At 47.9% G+C, this 12,264-nt stretch overlaps 1 protein-coding gene across 9 annotated transcripts in view; it reads left to right on the top strand.

The window, feature by feature from the left end:
• NSD2 (nuclear receptor binding SET domain protein 2) overlaps positions 1-12,264 on the top strand; it is a 77,371-nt gene that overhangs the window by 44,317 nt on the left and 20,790 nt on the right. For 6 of the 9 annotated variants that reach the window (XR_009503411.1, XM_059923746.1, XM_059923744.1 and 3 more), the window contains exons 7-9: positions 1,934-2,052; positions 4,289-4,370; positions 5,538-5,662. Coding sequence is in view for 7 of the 9 variants with exons in the window: in XM_059923746.1 (XP_059779729.1) it covers positions 1,934-2,052; positions 4,289-4,370; positions 5,538-5,662 (326 nt within the window). In the remaining 2 variants the exon portion in view is untranslated. Of the gene's footprint in view, positions 1-1,933; positions 2,053-4,288; positions 4,371-5,537; positions 5,663-6,087; positions 6,384-8,047; positions 9,159-12,264 lie in introns of those variants that run through there. The other 3 variants (XR_009503412.1, XM_059923749.1, XM_059923750.1) reach the window with 3 other exon arrangements.

Below are 12,264 nucleotides of genomic sequence, written 5' to 3'. Positions count from 1 at the left end.
GCCTGTTGGCCTGAGAGCTCGCAGGGTGAGGAGGGTGACCGTGGACTGATGTTGAATGTGGGTAGCCTCTGGTTCTTCTTAGGCCTTCAGGGCGAAAAAACAAAAAGTGCCACTTTGCCCTGGGCTGTGGTAAGAGAAGGGAGGCTTAATGCTGTGAGCTCTGGGGAAGACAGGTCACCACGGTTGGGTGTGTCCTCTGTGCCTGTGGGAAACTGACACCTGTAATGGGAAGATAAGTGTGACGTGTTTGGGTATCAGTTTGAAATACAAAAGAATTCTGCATCTCTCAAGGCTCGTCATTGAAGAGTTATGGAGAGGCCTCCAGACTCGCCTGACAGGGTGCTTCGTGGGCACGAGCTTCGTGGGCATGAGCTCGGTCAGCACCGAGGTGGCCTACATCCGTGTTGCCTTCCTGTTCTGTTCACACGTGTTCCCATCTTGATTTTAGGGCTTTCTAGAACTCCACAGCAACCATCTAATGATATCAATAGTGAATTTCATTCAAGTTGTTCAGGGTTTGTTGCGAATACTACAATTTAGAATAGGGAGGATGTTTAGGATTTGTGTATTTTCTTTAAAAGGCAAAAGTTTATCAGACTCTTCATCAGTACGCTAAATCTAGAAAAGTGTCCCTTTTCAGTGGCTGCTGATTTAAGAATAGTCAGGTTTTATTGAAGCCAGATTCAGCTTACCCTTGAAGAGTGAGTGTGACTTTGATTGTGTGTCCTGCTTTGTCACTGTCCCGAGTACTTGGCAGACGGGAGCATGGGTGGTCCCTGCCCCCAGTGTGTGTCAGGTGTGTGTTTGCTCTGCAGGCCTCGAGCCCTCCCTCTCAGGGACCCCAAGATGACGGGAAAGGCCATGGTGTCAGCTGTCCCATCCTTTCAGTGTTAGGAATTCAGACAGATGCCCATCTTGCTCATCTCTGTAACAAACGACCACTGCCTCCTCCTGGCACAGGGGAGGTCCTTACCTAGAGGGCGAAGGGCTGCACCCTCCCCTCCCCTGGGAGCTGTACCTAGTGCACACGTGCCGAGGAGGGGCTGGCAGGTCCGTGGACCCACAGCCGCCGCTCCACAGGCCTCTCCTGGTGTTCCCTTGAGGCCGGCCCAGAGCTTAGTGAAGGGCACTCTCAGGCCGGCTTATGCCAGTCTGGTACTGGCAGCTGGTGAGGCCAGCGCTCCGGTTCTGCTCTTCTCTTGCAATGTTGGGCCTGGACCTGAGGTGGAGCCCCAGGCCCGTGTCAGCCCAGGGCTGCTGCACGCAGGGACCTGAGCCTCCTGGCCGGTGTGCTCCGCCCCCCTCCATAGGGTTTGAGGACAACACTGCCCTCCCAGGAGATGTTTGGTGAACAGTCCAGGAGCAAACTCTGAACCTCTGTAAAGCAGTCCTGCAAATGGAGACACTGGATTTGTATTAAATAAACCTTGGCGTGTTCAAATTAGTTCTCTCTCTAGAATCTGCATTCTTACTTTACGTCTTGTTTTTCTGTCAGTACTGTTCGGACACCTTAAGTCTCAGATTAGGTGGTCTCCCTGCGGACACCTAGCAGGTGGCACAGTTAAGCAAACATGTAGAAGGTGCTTAGTTTGCAAATGCACGTGGATTGTTTCACTTAAGATGCTTCTTTAAGGAAACGTGTTAAAGGACTTTGTAAAAATACTGGGTTATATTTAGATTTAATGCTATAGTACATTAAAATGTAACAGGTACCAATATAATAATCCCTAGATGAGATGAGGATTTTCTACTTGCCATTTGGAAAGTGCAGAGAGATTTGACCTGTGGTACTTAGGCCCTGGAAATGAACAGGGTTTCAGGAGGCCCATCACTGCTGGATCTACATGCTGAAGGCGCTGGGCAGCTGCTCAGTGCTCTAGAGGACAGCTTGTGCAGGGTTTTTCATGTAAGTTTCCCCCATCCCCATTCCAAGGTAACTTAAATGGGAAAAAAAGAAGCCACACGAAGAGGACACAGGACCCCATAGAAGATGCTGAAGTTGAGGACGCTCCCAGGAAGAGACTCAGGACCGACAGGCACAGTCTTCGGAAGGTAATGACGTCCTGGGTGGGCCTGGCTGCAGGAACCAGTTCCCCTGGGCCGCAGGCGGGATGCGGGGAGGCGTCCTCTGCAGGCGTCAGCTGGAGGCCGGGGCTGGCTTTCCCCTTGGAGCATCTTTGAGAAGGCTGCTGAGGAGAGCGAGTTTTTATCTGCCAGGGAATTTAACACATCCCAACACTGAATAATTCTTGATGTTTAGATTCAACAAAATTGTATACTTAAAATGACTCTTGAATGTAGGGCATATTATTCAGTGTGTAAATAATGAGTTGACAGGAGAACATCAAAATCCACTATATGTTATTCTTCATAAGAAGTTTAAAAATCCATTAAAGGCATTGAAATAGGTTTTATGAACTCATTCCATTTATTAGTAATTCATATTATTATTTACTTAATGTGAATACTAAGCAGGCTATGTAGGCCTGTTTGATACAACAAAAAAGTATTGATGTAAAGGCCCAGCTTTTGTAAAGGCAACCACAGGACCTCACAGCTCTAGCCGGTGCCAGCCAGTGTCAACGGGCAGAGCTTGCCTGGTACCTGGAGGAGCATGAAACTGACCAAGGGTCCGACATTCAGAGGACCTGTATTGTTGTGTCTGGCATGCGTGCTCGTGCGTGTAGAGAACGTGGGCTCTGCCAGTGCGCTCTGCGATTTAGATGCCCGGTTAACGTCTTCATGAACTGAGAGGTTAGACTTTGTATCTTACATTTGAGTTTATGTTTATTTAATAGTAGTTCTGGCAGAGTAGCTGTACTCTGATTTATGATTTTGATTATAACTTCAAACTCTTCCCTTTTTTTTTTTTTTTTTTTGGCTGCTTGTGGGATCCTAGTTTCCCCAACCAGGGATCGAACCCGGGCCCTTGGCAGTGAAAGTGTGGAGTCCTAACTACTCGACAGCCAGGGAATTCCCCGAACTATCTTTTACTGATCTAAATTGAGAAGTTGTTCTTTTTATTGTTTTATTTCGAAGAATGGAAAATAAATCTCACATATTGCTCAAGCATAAATATGTGGCCATCATGTCATCTGTCTTATTTCTTTAAAGGTGTATTTGCAGTTCAGGAGAGCAGGCAGGCCCTGCCCCATTTTCCTGGACAGGAGAGCATTCTCCCGGGGCACCTGTCAGGTGTCCAGCAATGAGCTAGGTAATGAGCTAGGTAACACTGACGTGTGCAGTTACCTGGGAACACATACTCAGTTTCTCCTCTGGCCACCTGCTGTTGAAGTGGTCCTTTATTGACAGTCATGCTGACACTGGTTGCTTTGAAATATTTGTATAAGGGATTTACGTAAAAAAAAAAAAAAAAAAAAGTGTGTGACCCTGGACATTTGAAATATCAAAATTCACATTAAGTAGCTAGACAGAAATTTTACTAACTAGTAGCTCAGGAAATAACAGATGATTTTTAAAGAGAGTAGTGTTAGGTTTGGTTTTTGTAAACCTAAGTTTATAAGCCATATCGGGTATAATTCCTAATATGCTTTGAGCACTTGGATGGGCCAGGTAGCATTCCCAGTGCTGGGCACCTGTTACTTTGTCCCCGGTCCTGTGACCATCCCTGCTGGAGTCCGGGGCAAACTTGGCCTCCTGGGCGGCAGGGTGGCTGTGAGGCAGTGGCGCCCCAGTGCTGTCCAGACTACGTTATTTGAATTCTGAGCGCTAGACCAACGTGGATGATATTTTTGTGTGTGTGCTATTTTTCTGTTGTGAAATGTGCTTTCGGATGATCTTTGTTTGTGAGCTTTGTCTGGGGCTTATCTCAGGACTGGAAATGGTCCGCCTGGTGGGCTGGAGTAAGCCAGGCGCACCTTGCATGGACTGGGCTCGCCTAGGGTAGAAGTGGCGCTCCCTCCCGCTCACTGCGCGCTGAACCCAGAGGACGGTTGGTAGCTGACTGAGGAGTCTCATTTGAGGTTCTCAGAGTGACCGGTTAGGCCAGGTTTGGCCCGGCGCCTGCCCCTCCCTCCCAGCAGTCGTCAGAGTGGGGTGGGGCGGGGTGGGCAGGGGAGAGTCGGCCCGTTACGCAGAGGCTGTCAGTTGGGCAGCCGCAGCCGCTGACCGTCTGTGCAGAGCACGCTTCCGCAGGAAGACGTTCCTGTCACACGGCTTTTCAGCAGCCTGTGTTAGTTCACATTGGAGACTTTTCTCCTTTCTTTCCTTTTTCGTCTTCTTTGTTCTCCCTTCCTTCTTCCCCCCCGCCCCCCCCGTTTTATAACAGAGAGAGACGCTCACCGACAAAACACCCCGCACAGGCTCTTGCAAGGCCATCGAGGCAGCCTCCTCGCTCAAGAGCCAGGCAGGTAATGTGGTCAGCGCTCCTTCCAGGTCCCCTGGGCTGGCGGTGGGCGGCCGGCCTGGTCCTGTCCTCGGGGAGCCCCCGCTGGGGGCGGGGGGGTGGAGCCAGGGGTGAGCGTGTGAGCAGGAAGCTGGAGCCTAGAGGGCGAGGTGGGGAGGAGGTTCCCATGCAGTTAAAGGTGAGCCGCTTTATGTGCGGTTGACGGTCAGCTGAGTGTCACTGAAGTCACTCTTCTGCTGACTTGTACTTGGCTTTACTGTTTTCAGTTTAAATTAGGTTAGACAAGTGATTCGAATCAGAAATGTCCAGGTTTCTGACTTGATGGTACCAGTTGTTGCTGTAAATTCCACTATTTTTAGTACCCAGTTCTCCATGTATATTAGCTAAAAAGTAAAAGTAATGACTGGTTATTTCTGTTTTACATGTTGAAGAAACTAGCTTAAAATGTTTGTGAAAAATAACTGTCAAAACAATGAAGGGGGAATCAGGTCACTTTTTACCTTTTCATTAATTATCTTTTTGATGTATCTGTTTGGTAGTTCATTAAAGAAAGCTTACCATCTCCAACTTGTAATAAGAAAGGAAAATAAAATACAGAGTAAGTGAAGATTGGAAATGGCTCTGTTTCCCTTATTTTGCATAAAGAGCTGTACTGGTTTTTAAAAATTAATTGAACAGACTGTTTTAAAAAAACAGACGTTTGTGAACAGTTTGAACACTGAGTGGACATTTGATGATAGAAAGGGTTGTTACTTTTAAGTGTGATAGTGCTGTTGTGGCCGCATTCAAACCTTACGTGCAGAGGTGCTCTGGCTTCCCATGGGTAAAATGACATGTCTGGGATTTGCTGCAGAAGAACCGGCAGGGGGACATGGCACCAGGCGTGGGTGGACTGGTGTGGCCCAGGTGGCGGGTTGGGGGCCAGGCAGGGGGACCTGACATCAGGCTTGGGTGGGACTGGTGTGGCCCAGGCGGGGCTTTTGGGGCTGGGCAGGGGGACGTGGGAGTTCACTGTCTAGCTCGTCAGCCCTGATTTTTCCACAACAAAAAGTTAAGCCCAGAAAATCCATCTTTAGAAACTTCATTTATTAGCGGGGTACTTTTAAAGCAGGAAAGAGATTGAGGGTTTAAGGTTTCAAACTTTACTTTATAAACCAAAATTATCTTACAGCCACAAAACATCTGTCTGACGCCTGCAAGCCCCTGAAGAAGCGGCACCGGGCCCCCGCAGCGGCGTCTGCGTCGCTCGCCTTTAGCAAAAGCTCTTCTCCTTCTGCATCCTTAACTGAGAATGAGGTAAAATCATAATAATAGTGATCATCACGCACTCACACAAAGGCCGTTTAGTTACCCACATTGAAGTGTGATAAAGGTCAGACTTAATCAGCGTGACCCGGGTGTTCTCCACAGTCGCAGGGAGGTTAGGTGCTCTGAGCCGTGTCTATTTCAGAGAGAAATACACACGCACACGGTGTATGCGTAAATGTACGTGGCTGTACTTCAGTATTGATGCTTTTAATTGTGCTTGAAATCTGTCTTCAAGATGTTGGTCCTGTGATTTTTCACCCGGTCCTAACCTGACACAGCGTCAGCGGGGCTGCCTGCGGGGCTGGTGTGCTCACGCAGCGGGATGGCGGGGCCCACACGCTGTGCACATGCCTTGTGCATTCCGTGACTTTGGGTCCACAGCTTTGGTCCTTTAAATTCTGGCATGTTTTTAGGTCCCTGAGTGTCGAGGTGAGTCAGGACTGCCGTGGTAATGTGACTCCTCTTTTCTGGACTCGGAAAGTATCCGCTAGTGAAATTGTAGCTGTTTGAGGCTCTCACACATCACTGTATCATGACATCTAGAGCATCGTCAAATCTGAAGTCTTTGCCGTTAATAAAAACAAAATGAAAAACAGCCTCAGAATGTAGGTATGACCCTTTTTTGTCCAGAGGGAGTCTGGGATTCCCAGCTTTAGAGACTACCCAAGGAGCTTATTGTCGAGTCTTAATTTCTTGTTATTTTGTTCCCTGTGATTCTTTTTCTCATTGTAGACGTGAGTCCTGTTTTTAGACTATCTGTGAAGAGATGCTCACCTTGGGCTTTTTCGGAACAGGGTAGTGAGGCAGGGAGTGGGTCAGAAGGTGGCACTTCTGACGTGGTCTCCACTGTGGTCTGTGGTGGGGACGGGGCGTCCCCTGCTCTCTCAGCATCAGGTGCTTATGCCCATTAGAGGGGCCGGGCCTTTGGGGGTGGGCATCTGCTCTCGCAGGCGTGCACGGGCCTCGGGGCGGTGTGGGGTGGAGCCCTCGGCCAGTCTTAGTGGGTGTAGGTAACTGAACATTTCTTACATTTGGGCACGGTCAAGACAACGCAGGAAGAATTCTTCGCTGAGCTCCTGGGAGCTTGCTGAAACATGAAAAGGCAAATTCTATACAAAACATTTTTCCTATTTTTCTTGTCCAAGTTCAGATTAGTATCCTAAAAAGTTAAATAAAAGGTGGTCTGCAATTCTAAAGAAGAGGAATACTAAAAGTTTCAGTTCTATAGACCCTTTCACTTAAGGCAGTTTGTTTAAAACACTTTTTAATGAGATTTTCTGGCATCATATTTTGGCCCACTTATTTGGTGGAGTTTTTACTTCCACTGTCGTCAGATACCATCAAAAGAAAAACACTGAGGCCGCTGAGATCTTGTCTGTTGTTCCTGGTCATGAGTCGTGTGGGTTAGAGGCGTGGGTCTAGAGCAGCTCACCACGGGGCCAGGATGGCGGGTAGCGGGTAAAACGTGTTTGTCAGACACACCTGATGGTCTGACATTGGTTTTGACCAGGATGAGTTTCACCTTTCTGGCTTAGACATTTGTTCTGAACTTCGGAAGACTTAGATGAAGCATTTTACAATCATTAGGCTTAATTGATTTTTAATTCTTTAGAACTTCAGAAATAGATTATTAAATACATTTATATTATATATTAAATACATTAAAATCATACACCTTTTTGCATTTTGAAGGTGATGCATAGATTCCATAGTGTGCATTCTGTTCCTTACATGAAAAACATTTAAATTACTAGGCTTTTTCTATCAGGCCACTTTCGTGCGACTTATATAAATCTCACATTAGAGTTCATTTTTATTAAAACCGCTTTAGGTGAACAAGAAGGCTTGTCTGTTTGTGTTAACACTACTGAACTACAGTGCACATTTACGACGTCTGCCAGGCTAAGTGCCTTTTAGCATGAGAGACAAAGCGCAGTGTTATAAAGAAACATTCTAGAAGCCGCTGGGTCCGGTTCTGGTGGGCACTGGGCGACCATGGGGCTGCTGTTTGCGGGGCTCAGACTGGCCCCTTATTTGGGGTGAGTCACATGCCCTTTGCATGTTTATAGTCTCTCCTTTCAATACCATTGATTAAAATAAGGAATTTTCATAGGGTTGGTGTTTCGAGACATTTTAGGTCATGTTGTGGTCTAAATTCCTCTCAAACAAGGTATATGTGATCAATGAAACCTTACGTTAGAACAGTTATTCCATAGTAGTACTGCATCCCCTAATGAGGAGGACGGATTACAATCACACACTTGCATGACAAAGGCCTGGGAAGTAATTAATGTGATTTAAGTGTTTTGTAATTTCATTTCTTATTCCCTTAGTAGAGCAAATTCTTATTTTTTTCGCCTTCACTGGTAACAGCTTTTATGGGAGCCCACATCAGCCAAGTTGGATTTGAACTCAGCTGCTCTGTGCTGCACTTAAAAAGGTGTAATTTTCCAAGATGTCTGCTGCAGGCGGCGTGTCATCGTGCACACTCAGTGGCATTCCTTTCACAATCAGTTATGGAAGATGTGTGATAATCTGTTTTTACTGGTATTAATAACACATACAATGAAGAGAACAGATAACAAATTTTAAGACCAAGGTAAGATACCTAATCAAGGCCATTTAACCAATCACATTCATCTCATAACAGAAACACATTCATATTCCAGTGGTCAATGTAGATTTCAAGTTGAAAGGATGCCCTCGATCAGGGGCTGTCCTGGGCGGTGACAAGGACAGCACACTGTAGAGGTTCATCCTGTTAGAGGTCGTTTTTCTCCTCTAGTTCATAACTTACTGAATTTTTATTGAAAAAAATGTCAGCACCTGTACCTTCAAAAACAAAGAACAAACAGCACACATTAAAAAGAGTCCTCGTCGACTGTTCTCATTGCTAATGGAATGTATTCAATCCTGTAGATAGTAAACTAATTTCCAACATAAAAGGCAGGAAGACTTTTGATTCTGTCTTTTTTTACTAAACAGTTTTACTATGACACTAGCTATAGTAAATTTGTAGGAAAAAAAATGTCATTTACAGTATCATTGTGAACCATTTAACTCTTTTGATTCAATAACCCTTATCTGGGGGGGGGTCCTATAATCAGGTTATTTACACCAACCTCTTCATTGGTTGCTTTTATAGAACATGAGCCATTATATTAAATGTCTCAATCTTGGGTGACCACCTGGTGTGCCCCAGGGTGTCCGCATGTTTGCATGGTGAGGAAAGGCCTCCGTGCCCTTCAGGTCATAGAGGCGGGAGGGCTCTTCACGTTACCAGGCCGGTAGCACTCGGTTCATTCCGAGCGGACTCTTCAGGTGTGTTTTTCCTTTAATGAGAGTTTCTCACTAAATACTTGTGTTCTAAACCATTAAGTAGTGTAACGCATGTAAAACACTTGGGGTGCCTGGCGCCTTGCAAGGACTTAGTGGTTCGCTATTGTGACAATAATGGTTATAACAATAAAAATAATAAAATCACCATCATTCCATTTTTATCCAAAAGTATAAATTTTGCTTTGGCATGAAAAGCAATCCTCTTGAGAGCACTGTGCGCGTGGGGGTAAAGTAACCCTAGAAGCGGCCCACGCTGGGCTTGACTGACGCTTCCGGGTACTGGACTGTGGCTGGGGGCGCGACTCTGCTCAAACTCAGTGGACACGGGGCCCCCAGGACGGCCTCAGTCACGCTGTCCCTAAGGGACGTGGAGGAGCTCAGGACTGATGTAGGATTCTCAAAACACCAGTCACTAAATTTTAAAATGTGAAAGAACGGTGGTGTAAAAATGACCCTAGTTCAAGAAGCCATTACCCAAAGTAAAGACTCGAGCCTGGAAGGCCTTTGACAAGGATTAAGAGACTTGTTTGAAATTATGGCGTGATGGATTTTGAGATGGTAGCCAGCCAGCGACCGGCACGTGATGGGTGCGTTAGGAGCCAGCAGAGAAAGGGGCGCCTTCCTTTTTGATGGGGGTGACTCGATGCTGTGTCCACAGGAGCAGCGTAGACTTAGCCTCAGCTGAGTAAATAGGGGTGCGTGCAGGAGAGGGGGAGGGGGCGACGCAGTGTTTCTCAGCGCGGGGTGGGGGGACCTCGTCCCACGGGAGGCGGGAAGGTGCCGGCAGGCAGAGGCAGATGCAGTCAGCATTGTCGTGGCCTCGCTGAGGGACGCTGGTGGGGGGCAGAGTTCCCGAGAGGGCCTGCCCACAGCTTCCTGAAGGAGGGCAGTGGAAGGGGCTCCTGTTCTGAAAGAGCTGAGGGTCAGGCAGTAGTTTGTCTGCAGGAGCACAGATCCACTATGCTGCTATTTATAGCGGAATGGCTTCCTTTCCTAAGGTCAAAGTAATGCCGATTCACCCTGGTCTTTAGTCATTTGAGCTGACAGTTGTTGAGGTGACTTTGGCTATGCCATGCACAGAGTCACTGCCGTGACCGCTCCTTCCACGTGCCACACTTGGGCCTGGTGGGGAGGTGGCTGCGAGGAGGGCCTCTGGAACAAAACGGGAGGCCACAGGTGGACACTTGTCTGAGTGTACAGAAGCTGAGATGGTAGCTGTTCCAGAGATGAAGGTAGCCCGCGGTAACGGAGCGGTCCCCCCCGGGCCCATGCCGTGTCGGGTGGAGCTGCTCCCACTGCCGCCCACAGACTCCTGTCTCCTTGTGCACCTTTCCCAGAGTCTTCAGCCGTGGGGGACTTAGGTGAGGTTGCCTCTCAGTCCTCTCTTTAGTATCTCGCACATTTATACCTCCCAACTGAAAGTAACCTCACTGTTTTAAAGAGGACATTCCTAAAAACCGACAAGAAACCTAAGTGAAGTTTCACAAGGAAGCAGAGTTTCAGAAACGTACGGCAAAGGGTGGCTCTTTGCCGTGTGTGAGTGTGGGAGGGTTAGCCTGCTCCCAGGGTGGTCTCTGTGAGGCCCCCGTCCCAGCGTTAGCTGTGCCTGATGCCGTGGTTTTCGTGGGAAGTCCACGCAGAACCACAGGAACGTTTCAAGTGGAGCACTCAGGGCCGGGGCGTGGGACGGCGGGGGCGGGGTGGGGGTTGGCCATTTCAAGAGGTTGCCGTGGTAGGGGACGGGAGCAGCTGAACACACCGGAGGAGAGGACAGCGGAAAGGCGAGGTTTGCTGCCCCTCTCAGTCTCCTGGGCCCTGGTCTGCTCGCCCAGGGTTAGGTCCGGGGTGTGTGAGCGTGGCCAGACTGGGGGCGACTCTCATAGCTATCGAGTCTGTCTTAGAAATGTTCTAATGAAAAGTCAGACTGTAAATTAGCATCTACTTCCGAAAACATAAAAGGTGCCCACGTGTGGGCTTAAAATTAGGGTTCTCCACCAAAAGCCTGGACGTTGGGCCCGCTGTGGCAGATGAAGAGCTGAGGTTTTGTTCACCATTTCAGTAGCAGTGTAAGTGTTTTAAATAAAGGGGCGTCCTCCGTCCATTTGATGAGTCCAGTAGAAGGAGCAGTGCTTGCTTGGCGGGTGGCTCTTGGCTGGCTTGGGCGAGGCCTCGTGCGGGCCCAGGTGGGCGAGAAGGCACCCTCCCCCAGGCCCCCAGCAGGGACTCCTGTCTGAAAGGGGAGCTGGAGAGTACGGTCACTGTGACTTTGGCAAGTGTGCCTGATCCCTTTGCCGTTTGGTTGTTTCTAACTCAACTCGTTTCTGAAGCGCGTCTGGCTCCTTTCAGTTATTAATTCACGTTTCAGGTTGTTCTGGTCAGATAGTCGTTTGTATGTGGACCGAGTGAGAGCTGCCTTGACTTAGTGTGAAACTAGCATTTGTGCTTTTAAAATCAATAGCTTCATCACCTCAGCTTTTAGAAATCTATGAACAGAAGTAGTAATTGTTGAGGACTCAGTTTTATCTTTTAGATTATGAATCTAAATTATAGTCTTTTGCTGAAAGAACCGAAATATTGCTATCTTATTAGAAAAGGTTTCTCAGAATGCTCTCAAATCTATGATTGGCTTTCAATTTTTTTTTTTTTTTAAGAAATATGCTGACTCCTGTATATTTTAGGATTTTTGGTCAGTGAAATTGATTTTCATCCTTTTAAGTACTGTTTTTGCTGTTTTACCTAGAATATTAGAAATTAGTACTGATTTACTTGCCAGTGATGGAAAGTTGGGTGTCCTTTGCAGGTAACAAACACATGCCTTGCGTCCCTCCATCTTGTTGCTTGTACTGCCGGGGTCAGGGGCCACTCGCTTTGGGCATTTCCACCAGCGAGGACACCCTGAGGGGACCCTCCCGCCTGCTCAGTGTCTGTTTAGGAACCAGACAGGCCTCATCTTGTGAGATGCCTTTGTAGCTACATGGTTACCTGGTAGATCCACATTTACAGTTTTTTCTGGCCTGAATGTAGGTGTTGGGTTTTTGCATATAATTCTTTGGCATGTGTTTTGAAGCATGTGCTAACCGTTCGGGGCATATTGCACCTTCCAGAAGCGGCTGAGGTGGGGGAGGGCAGCCCGGCCCATCAGTGGGGGTGGGGTGGGTCACTCAGCTCTGCGCCTGCAGCCGCTGGCCAGGCCCCTCCCCAGCTCCCCGCTCTAGCCCACTCTCTGTGGGACAGCCCCCGCTGGGGACACA

Source organism: Balaenoptera ricei, chromosome 5 (genome assembly GCF_028023285.1).
Source record: "Balaenoptera ricei isolate mBalRic1 chromosome 5, mBalRic1.hap2, whole genome shotgun sequence".
Lineage (NCBI taxonomy): Eukaryota > Metazoa > Chordata > Mammalia > Artiodactyla > Balaenopteridae > Balaenoptera > Balaenoptera ricei.
The sequence above is the reverse complement of the archived record's forward strand: the minus strand, read 5'-3'. Positions and strand labels throughout refer to the sequence as shown.